Source organism: Choloepus didactylus, chromosome 16 (assembly GCF_015220235.1).
Source record: "Choloepus didactylus isolate mChoDid1 chromosome 16, mChoDid1.pri, whole genome shotgun sequence".
NCBI classification, from domain to species: Eukaryota; Metazoa; Chordata; class Mammalia; order Pilosa; family Megalonychidae; genus Choloepus; species Choloepus didactylus.
The window spans coordinates 43,773,113-43,795,101 of record NC_051322.1 but is presented as its reverse complement, the minus strand read 5'-3'; the positions used below and the strand labels follow the sequence as shown (position 1 = coordinate 43,795,101).

The following is a 21,989-nucleotide window of genomic DNA, read 5'->3' as shown; positions in this document are numbered from 1 at the left end:
GGACACAATTGAAAGGGAGCATTAAGAGGGTGCTGATTTGGATGTGTTTAGTTTGTGAAAATTCAGCAATTTATGCACACTGTATATTTTATACTTCAGTAAAAAGGGGCAGGGGAAGCAGCTGAAGGACGGGGCAAAACAGTTAAAGATAAAATGATGCTTGAAGTGAGAGAGAGTGGATTCATAGGGAGATAGAAGTTGCTGATGGACATTTAGAAAGTGGAGGAAGGGTCAAGGGGTGGATAGTCTTCATGGGTTGCAGAACAGATATGGCAGGATGAAAGAAATGGCAGATCTAGGTAAATGGGAGCCTGTGCTTGGGCGATTGGATGTTTGGTCATCAGATTTCCAAGGTGGATTAGTTCTGTATGTGGGTGAAGGTCACTGGAGTTGAAGGCTAGAGATTGAGGAGCCAGCCAGTGCCTGGGGTAGGTTTTCTGTTTGGATGGCGTAGTTAGCCAGGATGTCGATGGGATTTAGAGGACAAGATGATCTATTTATCAACATCTTTGGTCTATTCTCATTTAACTGCAAGGGCAAAACCACACTTATGCAAAAAGTGAGAATTTATTATCTTCTGTTAGTTAAAACGCAGGGGGAACTTCAAAACTGCTGGATCCACGTGTTAAAAGTATGGGGACTCCTTTTCTCTCCACCCCTCCTCTCACAGCTCTGCTTTCCTTTGGGTGGGCTTCACTCATAGGTACCCAGCCTCTCCTGGAAACCACAGACAGTTGCAGACTTAGGGTATCCTACCAGCTAGTCATTCCTGAAGCATCAGGAAAAATCCCAGGGTTGACCCAGGTGGGCTCCACCTGGATCTTGAGGGGGGTTGGGTCAGCCCCCTGAGCCACAGTCATTGAGAATGAGGAAGTGGCAGGCAAAAATCCCATGTCCACCTGGAGGTTAGTCAGTGCCAGGTTGGCTTGAGCCTCAGTGGTTTCTAACTAAGAGGATGTAGTGAAGATGAGGATTCTGTGGTTGCCGTAGGAGGTGGTCATCATCAAGACCATTCACTGGCAGATCCTGTGCTGAGGAGAATCTGCCTGTGTGTTAGGGCCCAGCAGTGGCGGTAAGCTAACTTGACACGAAATTTGGCCTGTGCTGGGTGATTGCTTCTCTACCCTACATTTGAAGTTCCCATTTCAGAGCAGACCTCTCTCTCCTAACAGATTCAGCATGCTCTTTGCACTTCAGCCAATTTTACCTTGTTTTTACTTCATCTTCCTGTTTGTCTGTGGTGCTCATCTTGCTTTTCCATCTCGTTTCTTTGTGCATTCCTCTTTTTCTGGTCCTGTCTCAGGGAGGAGGAGGAGGAGGAGGAAGAGCAGCCAGTCACGGAGCCCAATTCGGAGGAAGAAAGCGAGGACGATGCCTGCAGTCAGGGCGAGGACAGGTACTGAGGGCCTGGCCCTCCCGGGCTTGTGCTAAAAGCCTGAGGCTCCTTCTTCATTGATAGCTTGTAGTCCCCTTACAGTAACCTCCTCCTTTCCTCGCTAGCTCCCACTGGCAAACTTGACTTCCCCTGCACATGTTGCTTCAGAGTGACTAGTTTTGTAGAAATAACTGAGCATACTTACATTAGAGTACTGAACTTTTTATTCAAATACTGCCTTGCCACTCTCTGCTTTATGATAAAATCACCCAACTGGTTTCCTCCCCCACTGTTCTCCCCCTCATGGAATGCTTTAGCTCAGTCAGATTGACAGTGACTAAAAAGGTGTTCATATCGGCTCAGAAAATTCTAGACCTTTCAGCACTGCAGTAAGAATAATTCCTTGTGTTCCCTTCCTCCTAACAGCATGACCAGAACAATATCAGTGAAAACATGGGTAAATGTATTAATAATTTAAGTTTGTTTTATATCTAAATGCACAGGAATGTTTTCACCCCATATGGCATAGAAAAATTCAAGTATTTATTTTCATGCCTAGAACAAGTAATGTAGCTCTACAGCCCTTTCGCAAGTTTGCTTTCTCCTGCTCACCTCCCCAACATGCATTCTTTCTATCTTCAGGCAGCGTTAACAGACTCAGGTGGCTTACAGATATTTTTCTATTTTGTAGGTGTTTTCCCCAAATGAAGTCTGTATAAAAAGTAAAAATTGGTCATAGATAATTTCAATTTCTAATATTCAAAAATAATTCTAAGATTTAGTGGTTTCCTTCAGTTAATTGATTACCACTGTAAATTGATATTTTATTGCTGGTTTCCCCCCAAATAAGCAAAATTAAAAGCATCTTGGATTAATTTCTTACCAATTTCAAAGTTAATGTGATTCCTTATTGATGGTACCTCATCTGCCATGCCCAAATAGGTTAACTAACTAGTTCCCAAATAGGTTAACTAACTAGTCCTTATTTACCCCCTTTGAAAATATCTGAGAAAAAGCCAGTAGAGCTGGTATGGTGGGAAGAAAAGAATGAGCTAATGTTGGTGAACCCATCACACATTTCAGAACGAGAAGGCATGGAGGTCAACACAAAGTAAACAGAGCTCCGGCCCATGCTGGTGTGCTGGGCTGGGGGTGGAGATTCATTTAAGGGTGCTCTAGGAGGAGAGGGGATTCAGTTGACAGTCCCACCTCAGGGTGAAAGTTGGCCACAGGAAAAGATGTAGACCCTCAATAAATACACTGGTGCAGCTAAATGGGTGCTTCAGTGTGCATGCAGTGACACCCCCCAAAGCCTTAAACCTCAGTCACCCTCCTGGAGCAGTGCCTGCAGACGAGAGGGAAGAATCTGGCAGGAAAGGGAGACTTCCAAGGCAGACCTGTTTACATTGTGCTGTCTTGCCATAGGCTTGTTATTTACACAGGTAGAAGGTTATTTATCTTATGGTCCCAAGCGTCTTTTCCGGGTGCACCCTTGAACAGAGACTATGGTTAGGTTTTTCCATTTCAGGAAATCAAGGTGTGCATATTAACGACCAGGGCTTAATATTGACCGCACCTAAGGCATTCATTAACCTTGATGGATGGATGTCTTTGGTTCTCTGGTGAACTGTGTCTGCCTGGTATCTTCCTGCTGCTTTGGTCTTGTGCGCCAGGCACTGGGCTGAGCCCTGTACAGTACTGTCTCACCCAGCCCTCCCATCAGCCCAGGTACATCCCTGTCCATACATACAGGTGATGTTCTGAATACAGGGTAGAAAAGGAAACAGCTCACATCTAATGCCCAAATGGATATGGCTGGGAATAATTTCCAAAGATAAGAGCAGTATTCTCTGGGGAAGGGACTGGGGTTTTGAAAATGCAGAGTTTAACGTAAATGCTCAGGTTATAAAGGCAAGTGTCGAAATATCTAAGGAGTGTAAATCCTGTCTCCTGAACATGGAAAGTTTTTATAACTTAACTGTAGCAGAATTAGACCCACCTGGTTTAGTGGTAGAGGCAGGCCAGAGGAAAGTGTGAAATGGGCAAGATTTGTCTTCATTGTCTTGGTCTTTTTTTTTGCTCTCTACATTCCTTGCTTCATCTCTTCTCCTTTCCCCTTATCTATATCTGCTCTCAAAAAAGTATCTGAAAGCACCTACTAACGTACAGGGCTAATTGTATACCTCTTTCTCAAGGTTGAGCTTTTTAGCAAGAGGGAAGATCCTCCATTTGACCAAGACAAAGAAAGCTCAAACTGTGGAAATTCAGGCACCAGCACAACTAGTGGGGAGACTTACGAGAATGGGGGTGGAGGGGAGGAGAATAGCCTCCAGGGTATCATGAAATCCCCTGCAAAGACTTCCATGTGCCTGGACACCAGACTTAGTCTGGAGAGATGCTTCCTTGTGCTTTGCAAATCTTACCTCTCAGATTGCCAGGATTGATTGGGCAGATCAAAGCTGCAGGTGATGGGCCTTTGTGCTGCCATTGAAAAGATTCAGCTGGATTCTGAAGTAAGTGACCATAATGGCAGAGTGGGTTTTCATGTATCTTTTTCTCTTTCCTTACCTTTGCTCCCTCTCTCCCAAATTTCGTTTCTTCCCCTTGCTTGCCTTCTTTTCTTCCCTTCCTTCTTCTCCCTGCTACTGGCCTCTTTGCAGTGAGGCCAGCCCAGCCGCAGAGCAGAACCCCGCTGGAAAGGACGCTGCTCCCACGAATTCAGTTCTCCCAGCTGATGCAAGTGCAGCCTTGCAGGGGAAACGGTTTCCGGCCAACACCGCAGGAGGGGACCCCTCAGGCAGCAGGTCCCCCGGGCCTGAGTCCACGGTCCAGACTGTACGGCCGGCCCTGCTGTCACCCCTTGCCCCTGCTGCGGTCTCTCGGCCCTCCTCCACTGCAGCTGGCACCCGGAAGGCATCACCGACCCTAGAAAAGCTGCCCTACGTGCCCCACAGCCCCTTCCACCTCTTCTCCTATGACTTTGAGGAGTCTCCCTTATCCACCAAAGAAAACGAAGCAGAGTCCCAGAAGGAAAACAGGTAGATTGGGCCCTTGTTGGGGCCCTGTTTGAGGCTAACCCGGGGAAGATGAGCACAGTATTAACTACATCTTTTGGGGTGTCTTCTGCCGTGTTTGGGTGGATTTCAGAGCAGAGAGTGTCTACAACATTAGCCTCTCACTGACTAGATACTTACACATATTAGACAAGATGCAGAAGCAAATCACCATTTGTTTGAACTAAGAATTTCTTTTGTTATACTACAATGACAAATAATGGATTTTTTTAAAGTAACATTATTATTTTTGAAAGGTATGGTCTGTCATGTTCTATACATCTCTCACACATCCATCTGGCCCAGGTGTTTTGGACCCTCAGAATAGAGAGAAGTGCTTTGCCATCTGTCCATGCAACCTTTTGAGTGGAGTTTTCCTTCCTTTCACAGTTCCTCAGATTCTGTCCATTTGAACACATATTCTGCCTCTGAACCTTACAACTTCCGGTCTTTCTCGTCTAATAGGTGGGTGTCTTTTCTTTACTTCTTTCCCTCTTCTATGGCTTTCTGTTTTTCATTCTAATGTATACATTTTCTTTCCAAAGATTGCTTGTTGCTTTCCATAAGATGACAAACAGTTGTGGTTTGAATCATTTCATGGACGTTAGTATAATTACACTGTTTAACAAGGAACACCTCAGTGATTTTTCAGCATAAAAATTGGAGATGGGGCAGAGGAAGGTGTGCAAATCAGAAAACCCCAGGAAATTTTTAGCAGGTATTGATGGCATGCCTCCGTTTCCAGGCACCCTGATTTACCAACTTTCTGCCAGAATGGGGAATAGGGCAGAGAGCATTGGTATGTTTTGTTCAAAACTGATATTCTGATAGACACCCCCATCTTAGAGTAATAATAATAGCTAATGTTTAATGAGCATGTATTATGAGCCAGGCCCTGTATTTGTCACAAAACTAACACTTAAGTATCACTTAACCCGTAAGTACTGTTACCAGCCCTTATTTACGCATGAGGGAATTGAGGCACAGAGAGGCTAACTAACATGGCCAGGGTCACCCAGCTAGTAAGTGGGAGAGTGATTTCCACCTAGGAGACTATCCTAGAAACTAGTCCAGTACCTTCTATTGCTGCTTCTCTTTTAGACAATCTGTCCCCCTCCTTCCTGGCTGGACTCATCCACATAACTTCGAATACCAAGCCTTAACCCTGGCCACTCCCTGCAGTTTCTCCAGCAAGTCATTGTCAGCGAGATGTTGTTGCCAGAGCCTGTGTTTGAATGAGGCCTATAGGACCTGGTCCTGTAGAGCGGCTCTTTCACACCACAAAAATGACCATTCCCCATGAGTGTCAGTCCTTCCATCTAATAAATAGAAGAATTAATCTAAAACTGTTATCATCAACCTTTTTTTTCCCTTAAATACAAACTAAAAGAATTTTGAAACTTCCATCAAAGCTTTAAGAAGACCATCTGAAGTTTTTCTTTTTTTGCCATAAGTTTAATAGTTGCGAAGGATGTAATTTGTATATTGTATATGTGCTTTAAATATATGTTTTGAAACCTTGGGGCTTCCGATTTAACACATTTTCAAATTACAGAAAATGCCTACATACACCTAATTAGCAAAGCCAGTTCTCAGTCAGATGAGACCGAATTTCTGTAACAAAAATCCTGGCTTCATGTTTTAATTCAAGTAAACAAGGCAATAGACAAGGCTTTGACCACCATCTCACTTCTGAGGTCTGATTCACAGGTGGGGGAGCAGGTAGCTAGAGATAAGAGATGAGTTCTAGCTCTGTGCTTGTCCCTGGATTTAAACAAACAAACAAACAAAAAAAATCTACTTTCCCTCCTCAGTATTTCTCAGTATTTCTTAAGGAGTGATGCTTTTCTATGTTATTCTTTTGTTTGGCACCCTGGAGGATTAATAGCTCAAGGCAATTCCCTCACTGATTCAGCCTGGTTGAGAATGTTCCTTTCTTTTCTAAGAGTAGAAGGAAGGCAATTGTGGAAGGGGAGGCAGAAAAAAAGAACTAGGAGATTCCAGGAGTAGCCTCAAGCAAATCCGTTTTGAAACAGAGGAGATATGGAACTTGGTCTGGAAATTGATGTTCCCTTATTTGCAGAATGACTTTGTATACCTCAAGAGTACATAAACTTCTCTAAACTAGAAGTTCTCTATGGGTCTCTTCCAGGTCTAAAATTCTGGGACTGTCATGATCTTTCACACAGTTTTTATGGAACACATCCAACATGATTCTTACATCCTCCAAAAACAATTATCTATATGCAAGTTTGGGACTGCACAATTGACTACAATAAAAATATCCTGGCAACCTTGTCTTTCCCAGGAGGGTGTTGCTAGACTCTGATGGCGATCCTTGGCTTTCTGCTCAGGGCCTCTGATGGGACTTTCTGGGGCTCCAGGCCCCCTCCCACTATTACTTATAGTCCTAAAGGAAAGGGGTTATAGATACATACAAATTGCCTAAATGAATTTATACTTAAATTGAGAAAAACTACCATATGCTTGCAAATGGAGATTGACTTAGGTTTAACTGAGCCAAGTTTAAAATTTCTTAATCATTTGTCTGACAGGAATTTGAAGACTATAAATATTATTTGTGCCTATTGAATTTTCTGGTGCTCATCACTGTGGCTTTTGTGAGTCTGTGTGGCCACAGACTTGACAGCAGCTGAATGGATTATAATAGAGACCAACTAGTTAGTCATGAAAAAGAACCACCACCAACGACAAAGAAACCAAACAACAAAACTGAACAGTGAATTGTGTGGTCCAGGTAGTTTGGCTGGAATTGAGAAGTATAATTGGACAGACTATGAGGTGTTTGAATTCATTGCTTTGCCACTAGGAAAACCAAAGGAGGGGGAAAAACTCATTACGCCTGTTTTATTTCCATAGCATCATTTAAACATACTTTTAGCAGAGTACTCCCATGAAAACATTCTACAGGATGTCCATTTTGGTTGGAAGGAGATTGTTTCTGGAGTAAGAGGCTGAGTGTCCATGTGTCTGGTGAAGCCTGTGCAGATGGCAGCTTCTGAGGCTGTCTTTCCAAGGACTGCGGGTGGTGGGGGGTGGCCGGCTCCTTTCTCTCTTGCTTCACGGGCTTGCTGTGCTGTCTCATTCCCTCTTTGCTCATTAGCTTTTTCTCCCTTCTCTGCTTCTCACTTCCTTTGTATGTTCCTTTCATTTTTTGCTTTTCTGTCTTTCCTATTGCACTTTGGGGGCCCTCTAGAAAAATCAAACTGACACTCACTTGGAGAAGCAGTTAATGTGCTGGACATGCAGAGTGTTAGGTTTTTAAGAAGAAACCAAGCCTCATGAAAGAGGTGTGTTAACAGAGAAGGGCATGGGGTAAAATGATGTGATCTGCTTCTCCATCTGTCTGGCGTGGTCCCTGGTTCTGAGCACATGCTGGCATGGGATACCAAATGAGCAAATAAGAGGAGCCACGGCCAAGCAAACCTGAGTTGGCAATGCAGAGTAGATGTCAGGTAATAGAGAGATTTTATTTTTCCTTGTAGTAATGTAATTTATTACTGAAAACTGAAACCTCATCTCTGTACTTTTAAAAAGATGATCTTTTTTTCTTTACACTTTCTTCAACACTTAATTTTTGACCTTTGAGAATATTTCTAGAGTTATTCACAAACTTGATATTATATCCTGATTTTTAATTCAACCTTATAAAAAAACATTTTCCATGTTATCATTAACAAAAATCAGTAATCATTTTTCATGGTTGTATAATATTTCGCAAAGTAAAGAACGTATCTTACTGTCATATTTTCTTAGCCCGCCCACCATTGTTTCCCCAATTATGTGGTTTGGTTTTTCACTGCAATTTCAATGATGCGCCAATGAGTACATTTCCAGTATATAAATAATCGTAAGCTTATTTCCTGGTATTAAATTCTAAAAAGTGGAATTATGCTGTCAAGGGATATATCCATCTTGAAGTCAGATTCCTTTCCAGAAGGGTTAGTACGCATTGCCAGCCCCACACTGTTGATGGGGTTTGGGCTGGATGCAGTGTGTGCAGGCAGGTCTGGGCACAGAAACCATGGTGCACTTGGGCTCCCATACCCAATGCACTAGCTCCCTAACCAGGTGAGGGAAAGCAGTTGGCCCTGCCCGCATCTGAGTAGACTGAGAGGCAAGCTCTCTGAATCACATTAGTTTTAACTAATCATGAGCATCTGTCCATCATGTAAGAGCTTCAAATAATTTGTTTTCCGGGAGTGAGTTGAGTGATGACAGCTAAAAACAAACCACTGAAGGACTTCCATTCCAAAAAATGGGAAGAAAACTCCAGAATTTTACAAATCCTGAAACTTCACTTGCCATTTAGAGATGACTGGAGAATGATAAAAGGTCATTTAGATGTAGTTGTTGTAATTTTGGTTCAGGGGAAAGATTGGATGAAAATATGGGTATAGGAGCCTTTAGTTAGCAGGCCATCCAGAAGGTCTGGAGTGGTTTTTCCTTGGTCACTGGGCAATGAAGAAGTTGATTTGGAAACAACTAAGGCTGAGTTTTTAAGAAAATGTCTCTTTAACTAATCATATGATATTTTTACCAACCATTTATGGAATTAATGCTAATTGTACCCACCATGGGAGGCAAGAAAAATCTTCATGGTTCAATTGAATATAATTTGGATTCTTAATTTATGTTAACAAATAATTTTAATATACTTTTTGAAAGACAGGAAATATGAGGGTTTTATTTCAAGCCTTTGGGCAAGGTTTGATTTATTTTCAGTCCTGCTGCCTAATGGTTTTAGACTTTGGGAAACATCTCTGAGGAATTATCAAAACAAAGCTGTTCGTAATCTTCAGATTAGAATGACCACTACCAGGGTTAGAATTTGCAGACCTGTTTTTTTTTTCTTGCAAAAAAATTGGGGTGTTTGGCTGAATACCATTCATTTACTGATTTGTATTTATTTCTATGTCTTTTTTTCCACCCAACTTAAACCCTGGACATATCAGATACAGCAACTTTGGCAGCAGTTCTTACCACTCAAGACCTGCAGCTGGAACCGGTGGGCCCACCACCCCCGTGGTGTCTCCCTCACCCCCACAGGATGCCAGGCTGGAAAGGTGGGTTTTGTAAGAAGCATGCCGACTGATGGCGTTATCAGCTTCCTCAAGTGAGGGGATTCAAGGTGATTAAAATTGGTGAAAGGAAGTGTCTAAAGGAAAAGAGGCATAATCAGAAATAGAGAAAATAATCCAAAGGCAAGAATAATGTCTATTTCACACTGTTTACTAAGTGAATATTTTATTAGCAGTGATATTATTTCATCCCCCTATATGCTTTTTATAGAAAGCATAAAAATTTTTTCTAAAAAATGTAAATGTGAATGTTTCCCTTCACCCCTTAAAGGCAATTTTAGATTTTATATAAGCTCTGTAATTTGTCTCTTGCATGTCAGTTTTCACCTTTGAATGATTAAATCTGTGTAAATCATGGGTTTGAGGGCCATGAAGGTGTTGTGTAATTAGTCCAGGACCTACCAGAAGAGAAGAGAATTGTATGGGTACAAGGAAGGAATTTAATCTGGCACAAGAATTAGACCACCAGAAACTAACTGATTGCTCAAGGATGCATTTACAAGGGAAAGGTAGGACTGTAATTTTAGAACAATTAAAAACAGTTAGCCTTATATGGCTGAGTTACAGGACAAAAGAGTGATTAGGGTTTCAGCTTATTTACTTGGAAGTCATTTAATCCCTGAGGGTGAAATGCCAGTTGTGCCAACCCTTTACCTTATAGGGTTGTTTTGATGAGCGGATTTAAAAGTATGCATGGAAGTGCTGTGAGAATCCCCTCCTTATGGGAGGCAGCAGCACTGAGGATAGTGAAGCCCACAGTGTGGACCAGGTGGGAAGTGGCAATGTGAAGAAGAGTGGGATAAAACCTCCAGCAGCTACTGACTCATCATGAATTTAGACATGAGTAATTTTAAGATCATTTGCCTCAAATCCCAAATTTAAAACAAACTTGACCTGCATTCCACATTGGGATCCTGTCCTTTGTATTCTGAAGTATATTTTTCTGCGTGTTGCTGGTGACTGGAGGTTTGGTGGAGAGGTAGAGCAGGCAAGTCCTGAGAGCCCCAGGAAGAAGGGATGTCAAACGGGGTTTGCTGGGCATGCATCACTGTTGATTTTTAAGATGGCACATAAACCCTGCAGTGTCATGCTCTCAGGTTCCACAGCCCAGCGTGGTCCTGGGCTGGGCACGTGGGGGCTCAGTTAGGTCTTGGTAATAAAGTAACACATCGATTACCCTGAAGCCACCGTTACCCACCTGTAACTCTGTCCTTTACCCTAGGGTATTGCATCTTGTAAACAGCAGAGGTTACCTGTGGTCCTAGACAGGTCACCACAGAGATGCCCCTTGTTCTATGTGGAGTACAGGATTTGGGGCCAATGTTAGAAATGTTAGAATCTGACTGGTGTAGTGTCACATGTCTCTCATCTGCTAGGCTGCCAGCTCCTCTGGGGCTAGAACCGTATTCCATTCGTTATTGTGTTCCCCACAATCCCTGGGCCTGGCCATGGTGGAGCCCAGGTAAACACTGTTATAGGCTTAGGTGAATTATCCACTCATTGGTGGGGAACCAGTTGAAGGTCCATGAAATTGGGTTGTTGCAAGGGCAGAAGGCCCACAGGTTTGCCAACACCAGGGAAATTGGGGGAAGTTCTTCCAGGTTCTACCTTTGCCCACTTCCTGACCTCTAAAAACTCAGGTCCTGGTGTGAGTTTAGAAGGTCCAGGAGCGCAGGTTCCTGGAGGTCTCCTGTCTGTGTCTCCTCCCTGCTTGGTCTGGTTGAATTGCCTCCTGTTGGGTGAGTTAAACAAGGAAGGATGGGGGTAGATCCCAGGGGTCCTGACCACCCCATGGAGGAAGCTGGACTATATCCTGAGATCCTGGGAGCCATTGGGGTTTTAGAGCAAGTGATGACATGATTTAATTTGTCAGCTGTGTAACTCCAGCCAGAGGATTTAGGCTGTAGGGGTGGGAGTCTCCAGGAAGCTGTTTCTGAGTCTGAAAGAGAGAACACCCAACAAGGGCAGTAACCATGGGGCTTGGGAGGCGGCAGTGGGTTTGGGCAGGCTTGGTTGATGCTGGGAGCAGGGAAAGAGTTCAGACTGAGTGAGGACTTTGGCTCGAGCAAGTGTGTGGATGTTGGAAACAAGGAACTGAGACAGAAGATCCTGGAAGAAAAGCACATTGAGGGTGGAGAGGGTCAGTCTTGGTCATGAAAAGTACAAGGAGTCTGCCTGACACCCAGGGGAGTGTCAGGGAGGCCCTGGGAAAAGGGTGGATTTAGCAGTCCTCGGCTTGAAAAGCCTGGGCACTGGGACTGTATCACTGAGAGAACCTGCACAGTGAGTCTGGGTCTTGGGGGAATAACAATGGCAGGATCTTCTCTTCGGAGCTGCCCATTCTCGTTTACAGCACACTTTGAGCATAGGAAATTGTTTCCCTTTGCCATCTACTGTATCCACCAACAAGTAAAGTAGCTTCAAAGAGTTTATTACTCTCTTTACATTTGCATGTTTTTTTCAACCGTCATCGTCTGCGGCTTTGAAAAAACCATGTGAAAGTAAGTGATGAATCATTTAAATATCACATGTACAGTTGCATTATTAAGACCAGGAAACCACCAGCCTGGCTGCATCGCCGCTACTTATTCTCACCTTCCTAGCTTATGTTTTGTGACTGTAAGAAAAGATAAATAAGAGGGGCCCCCTATCCCAAATCATATTTCTATACAATCACCCAAGCATATTATGCCAGTTTCATTTATAATAATATAGATTTAAACAGTTTTTTTTTTTTTTTAATTTTTAACAACTGAATTGGGAGTCTCTGGATCTCATCCATAATCAGATTTAAAAGTTACGAAGTTATAGCTGTTTTCTGCCCTGTATATTTCAATTGTTTTTATGAGTTATATACTTAAGTAGAATTTGTAAGATTTGTTGTTGAGATGTTTTATATACCAATATATTAAGAAAGCCCAAAAAGGAAAACTCTCTTCTTAAGAAAGATATTGAATTTTTATGACAATAGTTGCATTTTTGCAATGAGAACTCACATCTTCTGTCAACATGGTCCCAACTAATCAACAGCATTCCAGAGCCCCGTGCAATATCACGGAGCTCAAGAATTTGAATGCCTTGATTTGGAGACAAAATTCACTTCTCTAAAGTTCTAGGAAAATCACTCCAACTAAAACACCCCTTCAGGAACATTGGCCTACTTTGTGAGCTCAGAGTTTTCTGGGTGTTTTCCCCCAAGCATATAAGTGTGTTGGATGTTAATAAAGCATATGAGTGTTAGAATGAAAACTGGCCTGGAAAGGAAGAAGTGAAGAAACAATATATAAAATTATGTCACAACAAGGGCATTAAAATGAATCCATCTCCACATTTCCTATTACATCTCGTTTATAGGGCTTTCTTTTAGAAATAGAGAATGTAGCATTAATTTTCATGAAATTGGAACACGAGTTGTGCCAAAACAAAACAAAATAAGAAAACCAAAACTATTTAGTTTTGGCCCTCAGGGATACAAGATGCAATTGTTTACTGAAAGCAGACTTTAAAAATGTTTCACTTTTGAAAATGTACTTTTTGAGTGGAAAAGTTCTAAATATTTACTTTTTAAAAGAAAACAAAATTACAGGAATATTTAAGCCATTCATGTTCAAGTATTCCAATGAAACAAACAAGCAAGCAAACAACAGCCATGCCACAAATAAATTTTCAGCTCTGGAAAGTTGGGAACAAAGGGCAGATCACATCTCTTTCCATCCTTGAAGTACATCCCCATCTGGTGGGCCTTTTCAGAAGTGGTGGCTGGAGGCCTGTTAGGTGTTGTTAATAGCAATTATAGAGTAATTGCAAGGGATGGCAAATCCAGTGCCTGGGCTGAAGGTGCCTGAAGGCATCTGCTTTTGTTAAGCAATCAGTTCTTGTTCAAAAGAGTCCATTGGGAAAGAGACCTGTTCTTTCCTTTGATAGGGGAGGATGAGCAGGTACATGGTTGGAGTATATTAGAGGAGCCTCAGGCCCAGATATAGGAGGCCAGGAGCATTTTCCCATGGGTGCAGCCTGCTGAGCTAAAACCTGAAGGATCTGTATGTGCCTGAAGCATTGATTCTGTACTTTTTCCACTTACAAAAGATGCCTGTTTTAAAAATGACTATTAAGGGCCTTTAGGAGAGTTCAGGCGTTGTCTGCTATGCATAGTTGTCCCAGCTGAGTTTTTTTCCTATTTCCCAGGAGACTATAAGCCCAGATATAAGTAATCACATCTCCTTTGGAAGTAATAATGATAATAACAGATGAATAATAAATGCAATTTTAAATTTTATTTTATTAATTGTTACAGGCCTTTACATGCACACATTACAAAATTTGAAAGATGCGAAGGGGTATAAAGTGAAAAGTGGAGCTCCTTCCTGCAGTAATTATCCCAAGAAGCAACCACTCCTATCAATTTCTTTTGTATCTTTCCAGAGATATTTTGTTTCTGCAAGGATGTATTTAATAAATTTCTACATTAATTGTAACACACTACACAAATTATTCTGCATCATATATTTTCACTTAAAAGATATATCTAGGCTATCTCTCCACAGCGATAATCGTAGCTGTTGCATTCTTTTTAATGGCCGCTTCACACTTTTTTCTCTGATGCACCATAGTTTATTTAACCAGTTCCATATTGATGGGAATTTAGATTTTCCCCAACTGTGGCGTGAGTTGCTATAAAGTGCATTGTGGGAACACAGGCTTAGGCACGACAGAGATTTTCGGCAAATGACTGTTTTATTACTTATACCGGACAAAGGGTCCTAAAGAGCAGGGGAAGAGAGTCCCATAGCCAGTCCCCTGGGGAGGCCAACTTCTCAGGTGAGGGTTGGAGGGTGGCAGCTTCGCACACCCTGCTTCACATTGGAGATGAGGGAACAATTGTGCCTGGTCCCTGGGGAGACCAGCTGTTCAGCAGCAATGCATGCATCACTTCATGTCTGAGATGAGGGACACCTGCACTGAGTGAGTGCCAGGCTTTTATGCACTCCAGGGGGAGGGGGCCCAGCCAATGAGCAACCTTTGTGCCCTGGCAAGAAGCTGGGGCTGGTTAAGATGTAATGTCTCCCCCATCTGCCTGGGGTCTCTTGTGAAACGGAGAATACCTGCACACAAATAAGAACAAATAAAACATACCAAATGCCTGCATGCAAACAAATAAGAGTGAAAACAACCACCTGTGCCCAAGCAAACATGGGGAGAAGAGAAGGGAGGTAGGTAAGGGGTAGGAGATGGCCACTGAGTGTATCTGTGACTTCCCAGCACCAATCTTTTGTTATTACAAATGGCAGTGTCAGTCTTGTACATGTCATTTTGCAACTGTGTGGTTATCTGTAGGATAAATTTATGACAATGGATTTACTCAGTCAAAATGTTTCCATGTTTTTAATTTTGACTGATTTTTGCCAAATTGCTCTTCATAAAGATTGTACCAATTTAAAGATTCTCAGCAGCAGTGTGAGAGAGAGTTTGTTTCCCCATATCCTTAACAAAAGGTCAAATTTCACAATCTTTGCTCATCTGGTAGAAAATTGTATGTCATAATTTTAATTTGCATTTTTCTTATTATGAATATGACTGAGCATTTTGTCATATGTCCAGGAGCCTTTTATATTTCCTTTTCTATGATTTTTTGGTTCATGGTAATTGAGTTGTCTTTTTCTTATCAACTGTGATATGAATGGCAATTCTTTTCCTCAGCCCATTGGTATATCTTACGGTGTTTTTGCTATGACGAAATACTTTAATATTTACATAAATTTATTAATCTTTTCTCTCTTCTGGGTTTTGTTTTCCTACTAAGAAAGGCCTTTTCCCCCCATGTTTTCTCCTCATACTGCTATGGCTCTATTGTTCACATTTAAATATTTTATCTATTTCAAAATTATTTGGCATATAATATAAAAAAGAGATCCAACTAATTTTTCATAGACCAACAGAAATGCAGGTTTGTTTATGGGTCTGTGGGTTCAAACTGCTCCTTTAGGAACATCTCCCATCCCTTCCTCTGCCCACCTCCCCTGGCCCACCATTCTGGGCTTTGGGAAACTCCCGTCCTCCCAGTCCTTGTCATAACCCTTCATTTATTTACCATGACTATTTCATGTTGCTACCTTGAAGCAATCTTCTTATTTTTGTCATTTGCTGTTTTGAAATTTTGTATGGCAATTGGCAGTACTGGAATAAACAGGGTGGTAGCTAAGACCAGGAGAGCAGGAGCCTGCCATGCTCAGAGGTGGCTCCTCCTCCCAACGCATGCTCCCCCTTAGGGGTGCCCCTTTCTGGGACCCTCCGTGAACACCTGCCTCCACCGCTTGCCTGGTGGCTCTTCCTTTAGAATTCGGATGTCTGTTTTCATGCATCTCCTGCCTGTTTTTAGTCACTGTTGCTCCTCTAATTCTTACCTGCTTGGCAGGCCTTTTGCTTATCATCCCGTGTGACTCTCTGGTAACTGTCTCCCTCTCCATGTGGACTGTCTGTTCTGTGTGGATCCGAGGGTTGCATCTTCCCATCCCAGTCTGCTTTGGTTTTGATCAGTCATTCTTGCCCTGACCTGTATCCACATATGCCTTGAGGCTCTGCTTGCCTGTTTGGAATTTTCATCACTGCTTTTCTCCAGATATGGGATCTGTGTGTTTTTCTGGATCCCAACAACTTGCTGACTGTGTTCTGTCACTTGATCTACACAATTGTTTTTTAAAAATTGTGTCAATGGGGCCCAGAACAGCACAGCCCAGTAGAACTTTGAGCCATAATGGAAGTGTTCCAAATGTGCGCTGGAAATACAGTTGTCACTAGCCACCCATGGCTACTAAGCATTGAAATGTGATTACTTCAACCATGGAACTGAATTTTTAAACGTATTTAATTTCGATTAATTATGGTTTAAATTTAGCCACTGTGGCTACCATATTGGACAGAATGAGTGTAGAGAGTTCTGTTTGCAATCATAAGGTTATATTTCCTCAAGAATTCCAAAAATAAAAGTATCTTTATAGCTATAAATATAAGTTAGCACAAGCTGAAAATGTTTAAATTGGTTGATCAAAGTAGATTTAAAAAAAAAAAAAACATTAAGGAGAAAACCCTGACTAGCACATAAAACCCAATAAAAGGAATTGCCTTTCTATGTGATCACAGTTTGTGGCACCCAGTCCACATCTGCCAACAGGAAACAAGGGGTACCCTGCTGACAGAGACATGAGCCTTCAAACAGAGAAGCCGAGTGCTCCTTGCTGCTGCAAACAGCAATGGCCATTCTGCCTACTTGCCTGCTGATAGTTCCTGATAGCAATCTTGTTATAAACAATAAGAGCCCCTGCAGGGCTAAATGTGGTCCTCATTAATTGATTGTGGTACATCCAAAGTGCACAAGGGGAGAAACACTAGCCCCATTGATTGAGCAGGGAAGCATTCAGGGCTGGCTTTCTGATGGCAGCAGCTTCATGGAAAATGTGGGCATCAGGGTCCCTGGACTCTGCGTCAGCCTCTGCACTGCTAGGAAGTTCTAGGTCCTCAGCAGACACTGGGGATTCTTTCTCCATCATATATTTGGGGCCTATTTCCTTCTCACCATTTGTACTACCACAGCTTTAGCTTATTTTTCATGCCTGGTCTGCAGTAAGATATGTTCTATATCCTTCCTGAAATACAAATCAGTGCAGGTTACTCTCTCTACTTAGAAACCTTGCATGACTCCCTGCTCCCTGACAGTTCAGCCCAACCTGCTGACCACTGCATGCGGGATCGCTCACGTGTGGTTCCTGCGTACCCTTCGGTGTCCCTCATCCTCACTGTGTTCTAGCCCCACAGAAGTTCTCACCATGAACAGGCCAGGCTCTCTGGAAGCCTGTTCCTTCATGTTTGCTCTGTCCTTTGTTTATTCTTCCTCTTCTTTCATCATCAGTCAATTCTTTCTCATCCTCCTAGACCCAAGTGGTTGACACCTAGTCTGTAAAACCCCTCTGACCTTCTCAGCAGAATGAATTGTGGCATTTTCTTTGGTCCATACACCTCCATTATAGCTCTCAGCGCTTTTAATCATTGTGTTTATGCATAGGTCCCTAAAATAGGTTTCCCCTCCAGTGGTCTTTGATGGTGCACCTGGGGCCCACAGAAGGTGGTTCATCTTCCTGGACCAGCCATTTTATTGAAAGGTTTGGGGAACATCTTTATGAAGACAAGCAAGATTATACTTGGGAGAATCCAGTGTTCACAGGAATTTTAAAGATAAAGGGTTTTGGTTTTGCAGGGAGGCACCATGTGCTATTTCCAAGTTGCTGTCTTCTTTCTGCCTTGGGGACTTCTTGACTATTCAGCAATACCCGTTGCTGTGTGTCTCCCTTATAAGCCTGTGAGAGCCTTGGGGCAGGAATGGCACCTTCCCCATCTTCCTGCTCCCCAACATCCTGCCTGTGGCTTGGTCCAGAGTGGTGGCTCCTAGACCTGTTTGTCAAATAACCAGGTCAATAAATGCATGAATAGTTTTTTATCTTTCTGAATCCTGTTTTCTTCCTTTGGAAAATGGGATTAGATTTAAAAAATTTTAATTAGGCAATTCTCTATCCTTGTTTAGATAAACAGGGTACATAGCAACCATTAGAGGTACATCTTGTCATTCCGCTTGCAAGTGAGAAGCCATGTGTAACACTTAGAGTTAGGTGAGGTCTGTAACAAGGAAGTGTGAATATCACTCACCAAGAAGTGTACATGGGACACTCAACCCATGAAGCTGTAGATGCCTTCAGTTGTCCAGCGCTGTGGACTGAGCCCCTTGTGTCACCAACCCTGCTGTGTACCCTCTCCTGGTGGGTCAACACCTGGAGGCCAGGATTGTGGTTGTCACTGGCTGCAGGTGGTTTTGCATTGGCATTGTGCAAAGATCCACAGTGAAAGCAGATAAGTGGGGGGAGGGAGGAATTCTCCTTCAAAGAATGTATTTCTGAATCCCTGATATGTATTTCCTTATCTATTCCTCACTTCTTCCCTCAAAGCCCAGCAATAAAGTGTAAATACTTTTTACTGTTGTCATGGAAGGAGACTGAGTTTTTGGTGTTGATTTTGGAAGGGGTGTGTGTGTGTGTGTGTGTATATACACATGTACACAACTCCCGCAGATTCATATATCTCTCATCCAGCAAATACTTTGAGTACTCACAATATGCCAGTCCCTGTGCTAAGATCTATACTCTAGTGGCAGAGAGAGAAGATAAGAAGCTATCAACAGAGCATCAGCAAGTAATCATAGTTTCCACTGCAGTAAAGATTGAAGAAAATGGACTGTCACAGAAGAGTGAGAGAGGCCATCAAAGGGGAGCTGCCCAAGTGCTCTGTTCTTAAGAGGGATTCCTCTGGCAGGAGGTCTGGGGAACTGAGTCACCAATGTAAGACAAACTGTGGTTTGCCCCCAGATTAGCTGTTGCAGAGGAAAGGTGAAGAGGGGAATAAGGAAATGGAGTGATCCCAGATCTTTCCCCAAAACGAGATCCTGATGATCTGAAAGAGCCATGAGTCTGTGTTTAGAGTAAATTTGGTGTTTTAAGAAGAACCAAGTGTGTGAAGGAAGTGTGAGTTGCCCTGGAGTGGAGAGGCAGAGAGAAGACTGGAAGTATGGGTTTTGGTCCGGGGCAGGCAAGGCCTGGAAACAGTGGACACAGGAGGTGCTGATGGCCCTCACTGCTTTTGGAAGCTGCCAGCAGAATGTCTGAATTATGAAGCCAAGAGGGGAGGACCTGGAGCAGTGACAGAAGAAAACTGGCCTCTTTCAGGTTGGAGGACTCACTTGGTCTTGGACAGGAGGGTGGAAAGTAAGAGGGAATGGGTAAGAACTGCTCGATGCCAGGGGTCAGGGCCTGAAGAATAGGCCAGTGTGGACAGGCCAAAGCATAACCACAGCCAGGGCGTGGAGGAGTGGCTTCACGCTCTATGTGTGAGCCAGCCCAGTAACAGAGACCCCGCATGGGGCCAGTCTCTGGGGCAGACTGTGTGGGCCCTGGAATTCCCTCCCACGGCTGGGAAGCTTAGATCTGTACTGATGCATAGTATGTGACCAGCTGGTAAAGCACAAGCAAGAGGGCACCGTCCTGGTCTTTGACAGCAGATGTCTCCAGGAACTGTCACAGTGTTGATGGAGGAAAGTTGTCTGTTTTGGGGGGCCCTTCTGGAGCTTGCTTATTTCACCATGAGAGCTGGGCTATCACCCTGCATGTGTGAAGGGAGATTCTTAGATTTCCTTGTTTCAAAGCCAGCAGATGCCTTTTCCAGCTGGGCATAATAACCCAAAGTCATCTCTTCTCCTGTAATCACTAGATCAGGCGACCTCCAATTTCATAGCCAATTTGCAAGGAGAAGTCTTACTGTTCTATATCATTCAATTCTCTCTCTCTCTCTTTTTTTTTTTTTTTTTTACCTTTGAGTCTTCATATTAAATTATCTACTTATGAGTTAAGTGATAATTCTAAGTATCAGAAAATTTGTGAGCTTAGCTGGGCATCTAATTATAGTTAACTAGAGATTATAATTTATTTTTAAATAGAAAATATTAAAAATTTGCTTCTTTCACATAGTTTTGTTTAAGTCGAGCTTACCAGTGAAACATATTTTAAAAACAGCTTTTGAGGTATAATTGACATGCAAAAAGCTGCATATACTTAAAGTGTAAGATTTGCTAAGTTTTGACATACGTATACACTAGTGAAACCGTTACCACAATCAAGATAATTGATATATCCCTCTTCCTAAAGCATTTTCTCATGCCCCTTTGTGATTCCTGCTGCCCCTCCCCAACCCCAGGCAACCACTGACCTATTGCAATTATAGATAAATTTAGGTTTGCATTTTATAGAATTATATATAAATGGAATCATATAGTATGTATTCTCTTTCAGGGAAAGGGAGGTGAGGCCTGACTTCTTTTAGCATAATTATTTTGAGATCCATCTATTTAGTTGTGTTTCAGTAGTCCCTCCCTTTTTATTGCTGAGTTGTATTTCATTGTATGGATACACCATAATTTTTAATTTCATTCATCTGTTGTTAGACATTTGGATTGTTTCCAGTTTGGAAAGTTACAAATAAAACTGCTATAAATGTTTTTGTTCAAATCCCTGTATGGCTATGTACTTTCATTTCTCTTGGATAAGTATCTAACAGTGAAATGTCTGAGTCATATGGTAGGTACATATTTGCTTTTTTAAAAATTGCCAAACTGTTTTTTCCACTTGCCCTACATCCTCGTCAGCATTTGGTATGGCCAGTCTTTAATTTTAGCCATTTTAGGACCTATGTAGTGGCATCTTATAGTTTTAATTCACATTTCATTAATGATGAATGATGTTGAACATCTTTTCATGTGCTTATTAGATATCTACATATCTCCTTTGTTGAAGTGTTCAAATCTTTTGCCCAGTGTTTGTTTTTTCTGTTTCTTAATGATGAATTTTGAGGGTTCCTTGTACTTTCTGAATACAAGTCCTGTATCAGGTATTTGATTTGTAAGTATTTTCTCTCGTTGTGTGGCTTTTCTTTACATCTTTTTACAGCTTCTTTCAAAGAGCAGGAGTTCTTAATTTTGATAAAGTCTAATTTATCAAGCTTTCTTTTGTGAATTGTGCTTTTGGTGTCATATCTAAGAAGTCTTTGCCCAACCCAGAGTCACAAATATTTTCTATAGTGTTTCATTCTAGAATTTGTCTAGGTTTAGGTTATACAATCAGGTCTGATATTAATTTTGAGTTTCCTTTTTTCATTTGGTACCAGGTATGAATCAAAAAAGCTTGTTTTTTGCATATGAAAATCCAGTTGTTCCAGTATCATTTGTTGAAAAGATTATCCCTTCTTCACTGCATTCCCTTTGCATCTTTCTCAAAAATTAATTGACCTTGTATATGAATGTCTGTAATTGTTTCCACTGATCTATCTTGACATCACTATCACACTGTCTTAATTACTGTAGCTTTATAAAAAGTTAGTGTAAGTCTTTGAATTTTGTTCTTCATTTTCAAAGATGTTTTGACTATTCTGAAGCTTTTATATCTCCCCATGAATTTTAGAATAACCTTGTAAACATCTAAAAAAATTCCTACTGGGATTTTGATAGGATTATGTTGACTCTGTAGATCAATTTGGGGAGAATTGATACTTTAAAAATATTGAGTCTTGTGATCCATGAACATGGTATATCCCTTCACTTATTTAGGTCTTTAATTTTTTTTCAGGAATGTTCTGTAGTTTTCAGTAGCAGATCTTGCATTTATTTTATCATCTTTACCCCTAAGTATTTTGTAATTTTGATGCTATTGTAAATGGAATTGTTTATTTCATTTATGGATTAATAGCTAATTATATAGAAATACATTGGTTTTTGTATATTCATCTTATATCCTATCCTGCAACCTTGCTAAATTCATTTATGATTTCTGGTAGCAATGTGTAGATTTCATAGGATTTTTCTACAAACACGAT

The 21,989-nt window shown here is 41.9% G+C and overlaps 1 protein-coding gene across 3 annotated transcripts in view; it reads left to right on the top strand.

The window, feature by feature from the left end:
- FHOD3 (formin homology 2 domain containing 3) overlaps positions 1-21,989 on the top strand; it is a 509,790-nt gene that overhangs the window by 370,893 nt on the left and 116,908 nt on the right. The window contains exons 11-14 of one of the 3 annotated variants that reach the window (XM_037806361.1): positions 1,306-1,396; positions 4,036-4,413; positions 4,819-4,893; positions 9,405-9,515. The exons of 1 other annotated variant lie outside the window; for it this stretch is intronic. In XM_037806361.1, the coding sequence (XP_037662289.1) occupies positions 1,306-1,396; positions 4,036-4,413; positions 4,819-4,893; positions 9,405-9,515 (655 nt within the window). The remainder of the gene's footprint in view (positions 1-1,305; positions 1,397-4,035; positions 4,414-4,818; positions 4,894-9,404; positions 9,516-21,989) is intronic. One more of the 3 variants, XM_037806362.1, reaches the window with a different exon arrangement.